Source organism: Buteo buteo, chromosome 9, assembly GCF_964188355.1.
Source record: "Buteo buteo chromosome 9, bButBut1.hap1.1, whole genome shotgun sequence".
NCBI classification, from domain to species: domain Eukaryota; kingdom Metazoa; phylum Chordata; class Aves; order Accipitriformes; family Accipitridae; genus Buteo; species Buteo buteo.
Window position 1 is genome coordinate 43,885,661 of NC_134179.1, and position 17,066 is coordinate 43,902,726.

General features: G+C 48.5%; 1 protein-coding gene across 1 annotated transcript in view; it reads right to left on the reverse strand.

Annotated features, from left to right (window-relative positions):
- Positions 1–16,148, reverse strand: part of IGF2BP1 (insulin like growth factor 2 mRNA binding protein 1) — a 32,601-nt gene extending 16,453 nt beyond the window's left edge. The window contains exons 1-2 of the mRNA XM_075036398.1: positions 15,563–16,148; positions 14,335–14,395 (exon numbers count right to left, since the gene is read on the reverse strand). Coding sequence (XP_074892499.1) covers positions 14,335–14,395; positions 15,563–15,737 — 236 coding nt within the window. The 5' untranslated portion in view covers positions 15,738–16,148. The remainder of the gene's footprint in view (positions 1–14,334; positions 14,396–15,562) is intronic.
- Positions 16,149–17,066: the final 918 nt, after the last annotated feature.

The following is a 17,066-nucleotide window of genomic DNA, read 5'->3' on the forward strand; positions in this document are numbered from 1 at the left end:
CTGGCAAGGCAGGAAAAAAACCCCACATACCGAATTCACTGAATGATGCTCAAGCAAAGCCAGCAATCCTAATTCCCTCCCCTCAAATGCAGCATTACTAAGGTTTGAGTCATACTTAAGCAGAGACAGATATTTGAATTTGTTTCTGAATCCAGACCTCCCAACCCAATTCCTCACAGAGGTGCAGCAGGTCCAGGCTGAACTTTTGGAGCCTTCGTGGTTTGGAAGAAAAACTTCAATGTGGGAATGGGGAGGAACCATGGAAAAGTCTTCCCCTGAGTTTGCAAAGAGCCTAAACCCAGAGCTCTGAGATTTGAAGGCATCGCATTTGTTTTGAGCATTAGCGCCGCAATGTTAAACATCAAGGATATTCAATTTGAGCACACAAGTAGAAAACCACAGATCTGAGCTAGCATTTCCTAAATGTTGGGGGATGAGCCCCAAATTAAGGGCATTTTTTTTACAGCACTGAATTTTTCTGCCAGAGTTAAGGTCATCACCGCCCTCTCCTGGCCATGTTGCTCCCCATCACCAGTCCCTCCACCACAGCATTGCCCAGGCCCCCTGTACCCGTCTTGTGCCCCTTGCTTCGAAGCCTGGCTTCACCCCTGAAGCTGCTGATTGAGGTAGATTTGGACTACGACCTGGGCTGTGATATGGGGCAGGTTAGGTATTGTCCCACGAAGCGTGAAAAAAAGTGGGAGAACCCCATCAAAAAGCCCCCAGATGTGCTACAGTTGAGCAGGATCCAGGAGGGATGGAATGGGAAAGGAGAAGAGCATCCCTTTTCTTGTCCTGAAAAGGGATTCAGCTTGCAGCCTGCCTAGGAAACACCAATTTAAACAATTGTTTTTCTGTATCTCCCATAAAGAAAAAGCACAGGTCTCGCAGAGAACCACCCCCCTGCCTTCAAAACACCTTCTCTCACCAGACCTCAACTTAATGTCATCAGTGCAACAAGCTCTTAAACTCTAACACCCTTTCTTCTAAAAGCATCTTGTGTTATTCTGAGCTGCTGCCCTCTTTCCTTGCAACCCCAGTGACCTGCTTGCCCTCCTATCCCAAATCTTCATGAAGAAACAACTTCTCTATAACCACACACCAGTGAAAAGCCTCCATGGCCAGTGGTTGCCATTCACTGGGGGACCTGGCCAAGGCGAGAGAGGAGAGTCCCAGCTGCGCCTGTGCGACAGCAAAGCCAGAGCTGCAGGGTGGCTGATGGGAAAGAGATTTGGGGGTGGAATAAAAGGAAGAGGAGGTTGAGAAAGAAATATGCAAATACGTATAATGACAAGATTAAAGCAGCAGTAGCAGAAAGAAAGGCAGAGAGAAAACCGGGCTCATCCCTTGAAGAGAAACGATCCAAGAGGAGATCAGGCCAAGCCAACAAAGGCATTTGGCTTCTTGCAGTTGGAGGGACCCAGAAGTGAACCGGCCATGGGATTTCGGAGAAACACATCATCTAGGCAAGAGTCTCACACGGACCAACTCGTCTTGGCTAGCAGTTATCTCTGGCAAGCAAGCACGACATGATTAATCCTTTCCATCAATCATCTCAGCAACCAGAATTTGATCTTGGGCTAATAAATCTGTCTAATTGGTTTCTCCCCATTAGCTCTTTTTCGGAACCACTTTGTACAGGGAGAATCACACCTAATAATTGATGAGATTTTTTCAGGAAGCTGCCAAGAATGAGTTGTCCATGAGCATCCCTTTGAAAGCCTCGGAGAACTCATTCCTGTTTTTAGAAGAGCTGCTGCATTTCAGGTGCAGAGGGAAGGGACTGGTTGCTGCCCAGAGCCTGGAAAAACACTCTGTCTTATATCCCCTCCTCTATTAAACTGCTGTTCTGCCTTTCCACTCCTCATTTTCCCCACTGATCCCATGTAGATGGTGCTGGCATGGAGCACACGCCACATCCACCCAGCTAAGTGCCAGCCTCTGAGAGGAGCCAATACCTTGGTGCTTCAAAAGATGCAGGAAATCGCAAAGAAATCTCAAAAACCCTTATCTTCAACTTGCCCAGAGGAAGCCTCTAGTCATCCTCCAGACTTCTGCAGTTAGTCTTTACCAAAGTCAATACATCAAATATCTGTGGACAGGACAAGTTTAACAGTAAGTAATAGAGAGGAAAGATGGATGAGTTTTATACAATGCATCCATTTTGCATTATCTTGCCATTCCAATTTGCTGGCGAGTTGCCACGTATCGAAAGGCTCTTTCTGATGCTCTGAACATGCCCCAAAGCCAAGCCCAGCTAAACTCGGTGGGTTCCCACAGCCAGCAACCCAACCCCAAACCTCAGCGGGACACGCTGCCTCTGACAAACGGGTGGCAGGTAACACACCAGTTCCCTCCCAGCCAGCTCCGGCCACGGGGCAGCTCGGTCCCACTGCGACCCAGCAGCCAGCGAGACACATTGAGGAATTTTCTTCCCTTAAGAAAAATCTAAAATTTCAATTCTCAAACTGCCCTTATTAAATCTGACCCCCAAGCTGGCACTGGCTGGACTATGAACACACCAACATGTGTGGTGTTTAAAGGCAAATTTTCTTGCAGATTGTTACACGTGGGGGGGTGGCAGAAGTGGGATTCGTTCCTCGCCCCATCTTTTACCCATGGACCTCAAAGCGCTTCCGAGACCATCACTTCAGAGCACAGCACAACGTAACAAACTCTAAGGTAACTGGGCAAGGGAGCACGCAGCATCATCTGCGTGTCCTCAAAGTGTCGAAGGGAGCACTGCCAACTCCGCACGGCTATTAGCTTCCCTCTATCCCTGACGCTGATATAAAAACCTGAATAAAAGCATATACGAGATAAAGCATATTCTGCATTTTGGCGCATTCTGCACATTTCCGAGCATCTCCCTTCACCCACCGGAGCTGACTTTGAATAGAAAAGGTTCTAAGCGTGGATTCTCACTCAGCCACCGATACAGGAGATGTCTCAGTCCACCAGGTCTCCTGCCATCCTCCCCCAAAGCCGACAACGCACAAAATAAAAGCTCCGATGACGTGAAACCCACAGCATGGCTACACCATCTCCCGCCCTTCATTACTGCCTTCGTTAGGGTGCTGGGAATGGGGTTTCAGCAGGCAGCTGGGTGCCACTCATGAACCTCCCACCCACTTCTTGCCACGAGAGGGCACCTCTGTCCTCCTCCAGTGCCCAAGACACAGTTCTAACTGGTTTCCAGTGGTTCTTGATGGTGCTATGGGCTTGGGGATGCTTTGAGATGAGTTCAGGCTTGGCAAAGCAGCCAAGTGAAGCTTCGGGCAGGTCCCACGCAGCCGGCGTCAGCGAGAACCCCAAACCCTGTCAGCACATGCTCTCGGGTGGGTCTTAGACTGCTTTAATTTCTCAATAATTAAGCATCATTACCAGGGTGATTGACAGGTGTCACTCAGATATGTTTCATAAAATTTTGCCTACAGAAAGTGGCCGGGGACATCTTTTTATTCTGTATTTCCAGCCCCTCCAGACAGCGGGGTATTGGTCTCTTACTGGAGACCTTACAAACCCCACGGGCTCGGAGCGCTTTGAGCAGGGGAAATAAGGACGGACTCGTTAAAGCCGAGGGGAGCTGCAAGGATTCAGGGCCCTGACAACTTCAGATGCACAAGCACATGCCAGCACAAGAAAGGAAGAGGAAACAAAACCGCTTGTGACTTCTGAGGGTTTCTCTGATCAAGGTCTGTGTCGGCAGGAGAAGGAGGAGGAGGACGACGACGAGGCAGCACGGGGACCGGTGGTGTTGAAAGCTGCTCCGCTGTGACGTTACAGTGCTGTTATGGTGCCACGGACACTCGCACCTGGCAGGTACAGATTTGTCAGAAAAGACCAGATCGAAAATCGATATAAGAGAGTCTCCGTGCAGGGCTCTGTGCCAGTGGCACCCAGCCTGTCTGAAGCCAAATCAGGTTGAACCAGTGCAGCGATTGCACGCAGACAAGCCCTCCGAGATCAAAGCAGACTCATAAAGGGAGAATCCAGAAGTTACAACACAGATTATGCTATCTTCTGAGCTTAACTCAAGGGTGGAGACCCTTTTGCCAAAACTCAAGTTAAAACCCGTGATGCCGTACTCAGACCTGCCAGTCCTCCCAGTTTGGGTGGGGAGGTGGCAGAGGGGGTTTCAGACCTCCAGCAGCCCAGGTTGTGAGCAGCAGGCTTGTCCCCATTGTGTCGGGCACAAATCCCAGCTCAGATCCCAGACAGAATCTCCCAAAAGCCCCTTCCAGCCCTGGCAGCAGCATTGGCAGGTCCAGGCAAGGACAACACAAAGATCTGCTGCAGGTTTGGTGTCGCAGCTGGGGCTGGAAAAGAGAAGAGACTAACTAAGATGAAAAAGTACAAGTGAGGCTTTTTTTTTTCTTCTTCTTCTTCATTTCCAGCATAAATTTTAGATAGAACCACCGAGCCAGACCTGCTTTCCTCTTGCATTTCCTCTTCAGAAAGGAAGTGAGGGCAAAGCAAAACTCTTCTAAGGAAATGTGATCTAGCATTTTCATTGAAAAATGAGAAATTAAAAGTTTCTTACACAGAGCCCACAAAATCACCTTTTGGGGGCAAAAGGAAAGATGCCAACGAACCCACCTTGGCCAGCCTGACCGAGAAAGCCAGCGGTGCCCGTGCGGATGCGGCTGTGCTCCTCCTCAGGCATCTACTCGGGTTTGGGAGAGGGATTAAACCCCCCAGCTGCTTCCTTCATCCCGCAGGTGCTGGACCAGCACCAGGGGAGATGTAAAGTTTCCAGATGGAGGAAGACATCCTACATTTGTTAGTTTGGGATTGGGTTTTTTTTAGCAAGGGGGTTGTGAATAAGAGAAGAAAAGGAAAAGGTTGAGGCTCAGGTAGGACAGGGCAGGAGCTGGAAAACAGCAAAGATGGGGCTTTTGTACTCCACTGCCATTCACCTCATTACAGAGTAAATAGCGGTGCAGAAGCAAAGCCATTTAAAGCCCACTACTACTTTGGCACAGGCAACACGAAAAGCCAACCCGACAAACACACACCAAATAAATTCAATGCACCGTTAGGGAAATCCAACATAAAGCTGTCTGAATATCTGATCTGGATTTTTTCCTAAGTGAATTCCCCTCAGTCATGTTCGTGCCCTCTCTCCTGTCTGCCTTCCATAAACATTCACATCGCCAAGTTTTACTGGCGCAAACAGCAGCAGAAAGTAGCTTTCAAAGTTGCATGAGCAAGTATTTGGGGAAACTAAATATAAAATTTGCGCTGTGCAAATGTTCATGCCAGGTATGCAGGGGTGTGCAGACAGTAAGGCACAGGAACAATGTCACGGGGCACATAAAGGCTCACCAGGGGAAGCTCTTCATTCAAGCCATAGCTTTTGAAGTCACAAATATTCTCTCCCCCCAATACGTATCACATATAAAAGTCACAGCCACTTTGCGTCTCTGCCATAAGCAAGAAGAGGCTGCAGACGTCAGAGAAATTTGTTGCATTATTAGTTCAGCTGTAACTGAACGCTAAACAATGACTATATAAAGTTCATATAAAGTCGTATATTTAGGCTCAAATTCAGCATATGCCTCATTTTACCATTGAAGCAGCCCCATTAACTTCAAAAGGACGGCTTCCCTGTTTAAAAGCACATCCATAGGAACCTTGTGAATCCGAGCCCAAAAGCACAACATTTATACGAGGTTCTTGGCTTCTCATGAAATTACACCCGACAAACGACTCCATAAAAGCCTATAGCAGCCACAAGCTCTTTTTCCTCCAAGAAATCACAATTTTCTTTTAGTCTTTGATCAGTTTGTTTGTAAATACTTTTATGCCAGAGGCTTGAACCGCAGGAGATCCCAAGACATGCATGAGTGTCTTCACAGCAAAGAAAACGCATACACTCACATATCTATGTGTGTGTATATATATACACACATGGCTACCCACTCGGGTGATAGAGTCTGCTCGGACGTGACCAGTAATAACCAAGGAATAATTTAGGTAAGATTGATAGTCCTGGTTACAAGGCAGAACCGCAGAGCTCACCCCACCCCAGCAGCATCGCTGTTGAGGACGCACCATTTCCCAACACCTCGCAGGTAAACGCTGCTGCTGCTTGCGATACCTTAATAAAGATAGGTTTTCATTACAGGTAGTTCTCTGCATGCAACACACTCAGAAGGTCCGAACCCCCAGCTTCGGATCGTGCAGGAGTTTAAGCAAAGCCAGTGCTTCGCCGGTAATAAATGCTGGAGAAAACGTGGAGCTAAAAGGGAGAACGGAGCATCTTGGGCATCACTCCATCCCCACCTCGCCGTGCGGCAGCTCTGTGCCCCTTATTCTGCACCTCATCCGCAGCTCCCGACCCCTTGTCCACGCGCACTCCCAAAATTCCCAGTTTGACAAACCTTTCGCCACCACGAGCGCTAAACGCAACGGCTCTCAACGCAGCTGAGAGCTAAAAAGTAGAGGGACAAGTAACTCCTCCGGACCTGCCAGCCTGTGCCCCCCCAGCATCCACCCCCTCCTTTGGGGCAGCAGCCACCTCCGTGGCATCGTGGGGGCAAAGGGGCAGGAGCCGGGGGGGGGGGGGGGGGTCAGTAACTGCTGAAACCTCCCGGGTGTGAGCTGGAGGATCCGAATCTCAAGGAATAAGAAGGAATCCCGACAGTCAGATTTTTCAAGAGCGCTCAGCACATCAGGTGCTAATCGCTTCTGAAAACGGAGCTTTTATTTAGACGCTTAAATGCAAGTTGGAAAAATCTGGCTCCAATTGTGGGTGAAAATCTGGCCCTGAGAGCCTTTTTTTTTTTTTATTCTCTTCCCTTTTATTTGGCTCTAGATCACAATTCTCGTGTCTCTTTTACACTCCAGTCCAGGAGGCTGCTCCCCCAGGATCTCCGCTTTTAACCTTGTAAAAAAGGAAACTGCAGCAGGACCTTCATCGGAGTCAAAACTTTCTCCTTTTTGTGCAAATCAATTTCCCTGTAATCTCAAGTGCTGTTTACACGTCGCAATACCCCCGGACCGTGCGGGATTTGCATCTCGCCGCGCGCTGCATGGAGCCCTGCCAGCTCCCAGCGGTTCCTGGTGCACGGGGCTGCTGCTGCTTTTATTATAGGTGGACCGTGTTCATAGCATCTTAAACTCAACCTGGTGGATTACTCTTAAAAAATAAAGCACGGACCTAGTTCTGCTGAGGATGCCCCATGGATTGGAGTTTTGTTTTCTCAAACTGGTTTGCTCCGTACGGACCAGACAATTACAGTAGCCAGAAAAGTGTGAAATTTCAGCTCTGACCATGTCAGGGCTCCCAAGTGTCAGTTACATTAAAATAAATGACCCATTTCCTGATGGATCACGAGGGGTCCTCCGAGACGGACGGAGAGATTTTTTTATGTTTGTTTATTTTCTCCTTTTTTTTTTTTTTTTTTAACCCCCATGACGGGAAGGCTCCACTGCCCTGCTCTTTCACATCATGAGGTGGGAGCGGAGTAGGGATGCTCTTGCCCCTGTGCCGCTGCCCTAGCAGTGCCCTCCCGGCTGTTCCCATCCCCAACTCCATCCCCACCAACGTCCTCCGCTTCCTCCCCGCCGAGCTTCGCCAGCTCCTGGCCCCTCGCCTCCAGCCAGAATCTCAATAAACTGTCCCTCCCGGTTCTTCGGGTTTTATTAGCCTCCTTGGGGAAGCTCCCATGCAGGAGCTGTAAAGGCTAGCCGGAGCAGGCTCAACCCAAGACAACAGCACAGGCAGGACGAACGGTTTCCCAAAAGCGCTTCCCAACGCACGCAGACCACCCGCGTACCCTAAAGCCTCCACTCTGAAACAGGCACCGGCACCCAAAAGCTGCAGCGATACCAAAAAGACAGCTCGCTTCGCTTCAGATGCTCCTAAAACTAAACTAAACCCCAGGGAAGGGGACAAGAGTCAGGCAGTGTCCCCTACGGGAAGGGCTGGCGGGAGCCAGAAACGGGCTGCAGGACCCCAACCTTCGCGAGACCCTTTCCAGAAAGATCCATCCATTGCTAACTGTCTGGAGGAGAAAACCGAGTGGCTTTCAATTAAAGCCTCATTTTTCTTTTAAATCTAGGTACTTAAAACCATGAAGACCACTCCAGCACCTTCAAGAGCGAGCTATGGACACTGGATATAAACCGATGTGGAACTGGTTTCTGCTCTCCTTCAGCGGGTTACTCCATCAGAAGCAGAAAACGCACGCTGGTTTTAAGAAAACCAGCTTAAAACAACACCTTACGTTAACTTTCCCACTGCTTCCCTGGGGCACTACCAACACACGGGTGGTGTAAAACCTCCAGCCTGCTTTGGTCCGAGACATCTGCCCTCGGCTCAGGGCAGGACTCAGGTGGGGAAGGACCTCCCGAGGTCACCTTGGCCAACCCCAACGTTCCCCTAGCCCGTCCCCTCTGCAGGGACACAGCTCTTGATGCTGCCTGGGTAGAACATCTCACGGTTCACCAAAAAAAACCACACAAGGACAGGGACGGATGGATGGACGGAGATGCACGGACACCCTCCCCAGCATCCCTTGCAGAAACAAGGCAACCCTCCCAGCTCCGCAACTTCCAGGATAAACTTGAAATTTTCAGGTAAACCCCAGCAAAGATTTCTGAACAAAATTCCCCGCAGGGTTTGCACGTTTACTGGTAAAGAGCAGACGACCTGGGAAGGCAGCTGGGCTAAACCACCACACACATCTCTGGAGTGGACAAACCCTGCTGTGGGTCTGGGCTTCTCGTTTCATAAAATATAGGTTAAGAAAAACTTTCCTGGTGAGCAGACTATTCCCTAACTGCCTCTGCAACGCTTCTCGTGCTTCTCCCTGCGGCAGCCAAAAGCCATCCCAAGCGGATGCAGGACATCAGCCCCATCACTGATGCATTTTTCTCCTGTGCAGCTTCTTTTCTTAAATTTTTTAAACTTTGCTGGGCACGTGCATTTTTACCCCCTCCCAGGCACTCAGTGCAGGACCCTCCCAGTTCATTTCCACGTTTCAAACTGACCAGAATAAGAATTTAAAGGTGCACAAAGACTCAAACCCACCAGTCAGCGAGGAGCCTGGCACCAAGGCACCTTGCAAACTAATTCTTCTGCCGGTTCCTCCCCACTATCCCCTGGTTTATTGGGGTCTGTCCAGTGGCTGGGAAACCTTCTCACCCACAAACCCAAAGAGGCAGCTAGCAATGTTGTTCAGAAGTGGAGGATTTCGGAGCGCACATCCTCACTTAAACTTTTAAATGCCTCCAGTCATGGTGAAAATGAGAGTTTTCACCTAAAACTTTTGAAAATCTCTCTGGTGAAGAAAACAAAACAAAACAAAATACAAAAAACCCAGAAAAGTCTCCAAGACCTCTTTAAAAGAGTTTTTTTTCAGAAGAAACCTGCAACACCCACATTTCAGGCTCTTCAATTTTTCTGTTTCCTCCCACTCCCCTCCTTAATTTTTGGGAAGGAGGAGACACCAGCATCCCTACCCATTTGCTTTAGGCTCCCACTTCTCCCCATCAAAACCATTCTATAAAACCAGTGGCATCATTAAAAGCAGCAGGAAAAAAAAACCCAAACCACCTTCTGCCTGTATCAACGGAGGCACCTTCCATCCCTAAATCCAGCAAATCTGGAAGGCAGCAGAAAGGCAGGTGCTGGAGCCGGTGACCCCGGCAGAGGAAAAGGAGCTGGAGATGTTTCCTCCTGCTCCAACCTGGAGCTGCAAACCCTTGGGTCAACCTTAGGCCATCCCAAAGAGCCTGAACTCTCCCCAAAACCCTCCTGGTAATTCTGGAAAACATTAACATCACTGGGGGTTTGGGCTGGGGGGACAGAAATCTCCCTTTTTTTTTTCCCCTTCCCCCCCCCCCTTTTTTTTTTAATTCTGAAAGGTCTCAATTTTCAAAGCGAGTACTTTAACCCCAACTTCCCTTAGCCATATCTCTGTTTGCTTGGTTTTTTTAACCTAAAAGGCAAAGACAGACAGAAATTCAACTGGAGAAGCGGATTCAGTCCTTGCAATTGCCACCAAGGTTCTCCAGGGAACACAATTTATTCTTTACTTCTGAATTTAAAAATCCTCAAACTCTCAACAAAGGGCATCTCCCCAGGATGGGCTCCATCTTCTGTGGGTTCAAAACTTGAAGCTACAAAGTTTACTGTTAAATTGCAATTTCTTGGACATATTTGCCAGTTACGGCTGCTGCATGGAAAGGGGGAAATAAAGGCATTTTCCTCACTTCAGGCTGTAAATTAGTAAATATATTCTTTCTTCCAGATATGTTAAAATCGATTAAATTATCTCAGTTTTAAACATCACAGATGAAATTTAGGGACAAATTATTAATGACTAATTTAATGACAAATTATTTCTAGTTTTTCTAGCTGGAAATCACCAAAATGTGTTAATTTTGAAACGACTACAGTTCTCAGAGGTGTAAAATCAGTAGCAGAGAGCTCTCAGCTCTGAGCTGGGGGCTCACAGAAATAAAGCAAAGAAGAACTCAAGTTTATTACCCTTTTTGGTACTCAAAAAAAGTAGTAACAAACCAAACCCCATTAAACTCGACATCCTCAGAAAGGAGCATTCATCCTGCCTTTCAATTTCCAAGCCCTGCTGTAAACAAGGGTGTTGCTAATTTTTTTTAATGATAATATAACTTGGAAACCAGACCTGTTTTAAGGTGAAGAGAATGGTCTTAAGGCTGGATTAAAAGCATATTTGATCTCAACATTAATGACAGTGTCTTTATTTTACATGGAAAAGAACTACCAAACTTTTTTCAGTTCAATTTTCAGATAATCCAACCACCACGAGGGAGAAAGGCACATTTTTTAGTTAATGCTGACAAACAAAGAAATCGCACTCGCCCTTATCAAAAATTTTAAAATATTTCGTTACGAACAATTAATTGCACAATTATGTACATGCAGACAGAACATTTCTCTGGTGTGAAAACATTAATTTGAAACAAAGACTAGGAAAAAAGCACCAATTTTAAGATTTCTACATCCATTTCTATGCACTACACTAAATCCTCACGTCATTAACAACATTTACTAATTCCCACCTCCACTCGGGAGCACACAGACCCTCTAAACCTACGAGTTGCTTGTGAATGAGCTCAACTTAAAAATACTCTTTTAATTTTAAGTCTGTGCGCTGTTATCAACCCAACTGCCTCTTCCCCCCCCCCAGTTACTTGGTTTCATTCTCTCTGGTCGACTCACTTCCACATTCCTCATATTTGGAATGTCTGCTTGATGGATTCACTTTTTTCCCCCCTCACCCCTCCTCCTCTCTTCATTCATTCATTCTTTCAACCCCATCGACTTTGGGCTTTTCAGCTTCCCAGTTCCAACCCCCCCAAACCAATTCTTCATCTTAAGTAGGAAAACTGAATTATTTGTTTTCCTTAAAGAATCTTTTCTTTTTTAACCTTCTGAAGAATAAAGCATGCAATAATTTTTAAGATTTTTTTTTAAATCCTCTTAAGTTTCTCCAAGTTTTTCTATCAGCAAACTTAAAGAAAAATAACTCCCAAACAGCAACAAGATACTTTAAACAAATCTAAACTAACTTTAAAACTCAGTCTTTTTAATGAAACGACATATTTATCAACACTGACTTTTCTTTGCAGTCTAATACTTCCAAAGTATTTCGTTAAAATGGTTCCCCATGATCATTAACATAATTTGCAGCTTTAAGTGTGATTTGAAGAATCACTGTAATTAAACAACTCTAACTCAGTTTATCCTTCTTGGGTGTTTTGGTACAGCAACTACACACACCAATCGCTCTTTCTTGTGCCATATTAACACATTTAGTATTTTTTAATTAATTTCTATGATGGGTTTAGGGACAGCAGAGATTTTCAAGAAGGGAATACACCAGCAGGAAAGATTTATTTACAACACACGATTTTAAGGCACACCTTCATTTCTAAAAACACCCACATCAGTTTTCCTGAGCATTCCTATTTGCACTTTCAAAGAGAAGAAAACACAACCAAAAACCCCCAACTTTTTGTTGTTTTCTAAATTAGCTAGGAAGCACACCGATGCTCATGACTTGTTTTCCCACATTTCTAAAGGGGAAAAAAAAAAAAATTAATATCAGGTTGGGGGGGGGAGGGGGAGGTTGTTTGGTTTAGATCCCACCAAACCCATCTGATTTTGTCCTCACTGCTCACACTTAATTAACCATTTCCTGTTCTATGTGCCTTTAAACTGGAAAATCCAGTCTTAAAAACAAGCAGAAAGGAAAGAAGAAAAAAGTAAGTCGCCTTTGAGGCACACACCCCCTCCCCAAAATCATCTCAGCCCTTACCCGAGGGTGGGGGGGAAGCAAAATCCACCGAATTACCCCCAAAACCTCTTTTTTGGGGGGAACAACCTGCCAAGTTTACATGCAGCTGCCAAAAAGTTGCCTTTTTCCCACCCAGAAACACAAACTACTTCCCCAAAGTGAGACAAAGTAACCGCAGCCGCTACGAGGGCAGACGGGGACCCCCCCCAAACCACCCCCCCCACCCCGCAACCATCAACAGCCAAAGCGGCTCCTGTCGCTTTAAAAGCAGCACCCGGGGTGGGGGGGGGGGGCTCATTTTACCCCCCCCCGGCCCCTCCAAAAAAGGGGTTTAGCAGCTAAATGCAAGGCGTAGCACATTTTTAGGAGATCCAGGAGCAACGCAAACCAACCTTCCCCCCCCCAGCCCCCAACATTTCTTTGAATTACAGCCGCCAAAGAAATATTCCCATTTTCAGTGAATTTCTCCCCGCGCGCTCTTAGGGGACGAGATCTGCTCCCCCCAACCTATTTATTATCCAACGGCATGACGCAAAAAAAATAATAATAAAGGGGGTTTTTTTGAGTGTCATGATGTTACCCTTCATAAGATAATTTTCTTTCCAATGCCACCCCTTCGCTCATTGAGATTTAAGGCACAGAGTGTCCCCCAGCGCGGAGACTATCGATCACCCCGCCACGAGGAGCTAAAAAATAACTACTCCTAAACAACAAAATCTCAGCTAGGAAATTATTCAACGGATTTAGGGGTTGCCTTTGGGATCATCCCCCCCTCCGCCATCGTCCCAGGGCTGCAAAGTTTTGGCAAGCCCCTCGAAGCGAGGAGAAAAGGGGGTGTGGGGGGGTGACCCCCCAAAAATGGGTTCCCACCGTTCAACCGACGGCAGTGAGGGGGTTTCGTCAAGGGACGAAGGAATTGGGGAGAGTTTGGGGAGGAAGAGTTGGCTTCGCCTCCTCCCTCCGCGCCCGGGCGTTGAAGTAACCGCCTCGTCACGTGGCCGACGCGGGTTTCGGGCTGCGCGATCCAACGTGGACTATTTGGGGTTGGGGACTAACTCGCCCTCAACCCAAGAGGCCTCTCCTTGAGCTGGGGAGGGGGTTTTTAGGGAAAAAGGGGAGGTGTGTCTCTGTAAAAAAAAAAAAAAAAAAATTAAATAATTAAAAATTACTCTATATTTCATCTATAACCCCCAACCGGGGGCTGGGGAACGTGGTGGCCGGGGTTGCTCCGGCGTCCTGCACGCCAACCCAGCGCGCAACAACAAAGGGCCAAGAAGATGGAGAGGGCCGGGCTGGGTAAGGCCGGCGGCGGCGGGCGAAGCCGCTAGGCAGGTAGCTGGAAACAGGCAAAAAAAAAAAAAAAAAAAAAAAAAGGCAGTTCTTGCCCCAAAATAAAAGTTGCCGGTGGGTAGGAGGGTAGGCCAGCGCCCCGCGCTCGCCGGGTTTTAAATCCCTCCCCGGCATGGCACGGTGAGATCAGCTCCATGTTGGTTTGTTGTTTTTTTGTTGTTGTTGTTGGGGTTTTTTTTTTTTCTTTTCTTTAAGTCCTCACCATCGAATCCCAACAAATTTTACCTCTTTTTTTTTTTAATTTTCTTTGTTTTGTTTTTTTTCTTTTTTTTTCATTTTACGGTTCTCTTGGAAAACAAAAGATTTTGCCCATTTCGCAGCAGAGGAGCTGAGCGAGGCTGGGAAATTCTTCCAGTGCCACAAGTTTGAAAATCCCAATCCAAAATGCCTCAGCCATCCATCACCTTGGATAATTGTTTAACCATTTCTTTTAAAAAAACAAAAAAACCCCAAACTTGCTCACAGAGAAAGTTTTCTTTTAAAAAAAAAAGAAAGAAATTAAACATTGATCCTCAAAACTGCTTCTCGCCTCGCTGGGGACGTATCTAAAGCCAAATCACCAACATCTCTAATTTTACATGCACATATTTGGGTATAATTTTTTGCCTCCTTTATCTTAGGTTAATCTTTTTTCCCCCAACAGAAATTAGAAAAAAAAAATTAAAAAAAAGAAATTAAAACACTGTATTACCTTTGCTTTTTAGGTACTGAATGTTCAATCTCTAGCTGTTTTCCATGAAGCTCCACTTTCCCTAAAAACAAAATGTGTCTGTTTTTTAAAATCTGGGTGGAGTGGTCAGAAAGCTTTGGATAACATACTATCACGTGAAACCTCACAATTTAATTCAAATTACGACAAACTACGCACAAATACATTTTCCGATTCCTTTACAAGTGCATTTTATTAAATATAAGACTGGCTTCAAATGGGAAGCGGTGGGAGGGAGTGGTGAGTTAGCTGTCTGGACAATGTTCCTTAGGAATATTTAATTCCTTAGTTCATCCTGCTTTGAGCGAAAGAAAATGAGGAATAATATTTGGAGACCCATTCTTCGCCTTTATTTAATTCCACCTTGTTTAATCCCTGCAAGAAGTCCTTCGGGCAGATTTCTTTCCCCTCCCCATTAAAAGGCTCAAAAATTGTAACTCCATGGCAGAAATGGATTTCTCTTGGAAAATGGAGTGGGTTTCTTTGCTGCTGGGTTATTATGATGAATTGGGGGGGGGGGGCTGGAGGGGGGGGGAAGAGGGGAAGAGCCCGGCGGGAGGAGCCCAGCCCGAGAGGGGGAAGGAAAAAAAAAAAAAAAAAGAAAAAATTTTAAAAATTCAAATATTTTTCAAATTCTCTGCTTCCCGGGGAGCTTTTTTTTTTTTTTTTTTTTTCCTCTCCCTGCGAGCAGCATGGCGACCTTCGCGCTACTCCACACATCACATGCCCCAGGAAACCCAGTTTCAAATCAAAATGGCCAAAGTCCCAACCCACCCCCCACCCACCCCCACCCCCCCCCCACTACCACGACGGGACCCCCGCACCCAGCCCCGCCGGGGCGGCCGCCGGGATTAAGGGGGGAGGGGGGGGGGGAAGATTTGGGTGGGGGGCAACCCCCGGAGGGGGTGTGGGGCTGTTGTTTCTCTCATTTTCTCGCTCCCCAACACCACCACCATGCTGCTGAGGGGGGGGGGTTGGGGGGGGGGGCAGGGAGGGAAAGGGGGGTTCACCACAGCGCCCGCTGAGGCGAGCCCCGACGGGGCGGGAAAGGGGGTGAAGGAAGGGGGGGGGGGCTGTTTTTTAGGGGTGAGGGGGGGGCTTTGAGCGCCGAAACGGGGTGAAGAGGAAGACGAAGGGGGTGCTTAGCCCTGGGGGAAGAGGAAGAGGAGGAAGAAGGAGGGAAGAAGGGAGAGAAGGGGGGGGGGCTTACCCGAAAAAGTTTCGATGGCTTTCATGGCCCACTGCTCGTCGGGGCAGTCCACAAAGGCATACCCGGACTTGACGAGGAACTGCCCGCTGAAGGAGATCTTGTGGTCGTTGAAGACTTTCTCCAAGTCGGCCGGAGTCACGTTCTCGTTTAGGTTCCCGATGTATAGCTTGTTCATGGTGGCGGTGGTGGTGGTGGCGGTGGTAGCGGGAAGGAGGGGGGGGGAGCGCTGGGGCTCGGAGCGCGGCTCCCGGGGGGGCTCCACCGTGCGCCCGCACCGTCGGGCTCCGGCCGCGCTCTACCACCCCACAGCCGACCCTGGGGGGGGGGCTTTTTAGGGTTGATTTTTTTTTTTCCTTCTTTTTTTTTAAACCCCCCTCTTCTTTTTTTTTTATTTTTTTTTTCCAGCCTTTTCTCGGTAGATTTTTTTTTTTTTCCCCCCTTTGGAAAACGGGAAAAAGGGGGGGACGGGGAAAAAAAAAAAAAAATAAAAAAATTGGGGAGGGAAGGAGGGAAAGGGGGGGGGGGTTCTTAGGGGAGGGGGCGGCTCTGGTGGCGCCGGGTAGGGGGGCGGTGGCGCCGGTTTTAGCGGGGGGCCCCCCCCCCCGGTAGTCGGTAAGAGTGGGGCACTGGAAGTGTCACCGGACGCCTCTTAGGGCAGGCGGGCACCGCCTCTAAATAAAACCCGACCTGGAAAAATGAGTGAAAATGTTTGCTGGAGGAAGCCACGTGGTGATGCGGGAGGGCCCGGCCCCCCGGGGGGGAGGGGCCGCGAGAGGAGGAGGAGGAGGAGGAGGGGGGGGGGAAGAAGAAGAAGAAGGAGAAGGGGGGGCCCCACTTATTTATTTATTTTAATTTAAATACTACGGGATTTACCTCCGCGCGCAGCCCGCTTGCTGAGGAGGAGTGTTCATCCCCCCCCCTTTATCCCGTGGAGAGGGGGGGGGGGGGGGGTCCCGTGTGGTTTTTTGTTTTTTTTTTTCTCCCCCCCCCCCTCCTCTCCGCCCAACCCCGTCCCGTCGGAGGCACTTTCCCATCTGCTGCAGCCCCCCGCCCCCACCGCGCCCCTCCCCCCACCGCGCCCCTCCCCCACCCCCTTTCCCCCCCGGTGCCTCAATGGGGATTTTTTTTTTTTTTTCCCTTTTTTTTTTTTTTTTTTTTGCGCTGGGTGTAAAAAACTTCAGCATCAAAGAAGGACCGGGAGGTCCCCTGGCGCCAGGGGATTGAGAATTGGGGGGGGGGGGGGACACCAACCCCTCCCCCCCCCCGGGGCTAACCCAGCCCGGTGGGTTGGGGGACCCCCCCCACGGGGGGGGGGGGGAAGGAAGGGGGGGGTATTGTCCCCGGCATTGTTTTAAGCCCTTCATGTGCAGCCCCGTGGAAGCCTTCGGGGAATGGAGGGGGGGGGGCAAGGGGGGGGCTTCTCCCAGCACAAAAGGGCCCCACGGTGGAGGAGGGTCGTTCCCCGACGGGGCCGGACTGGGAAATGGAGGGGGGGGGGCGCCCC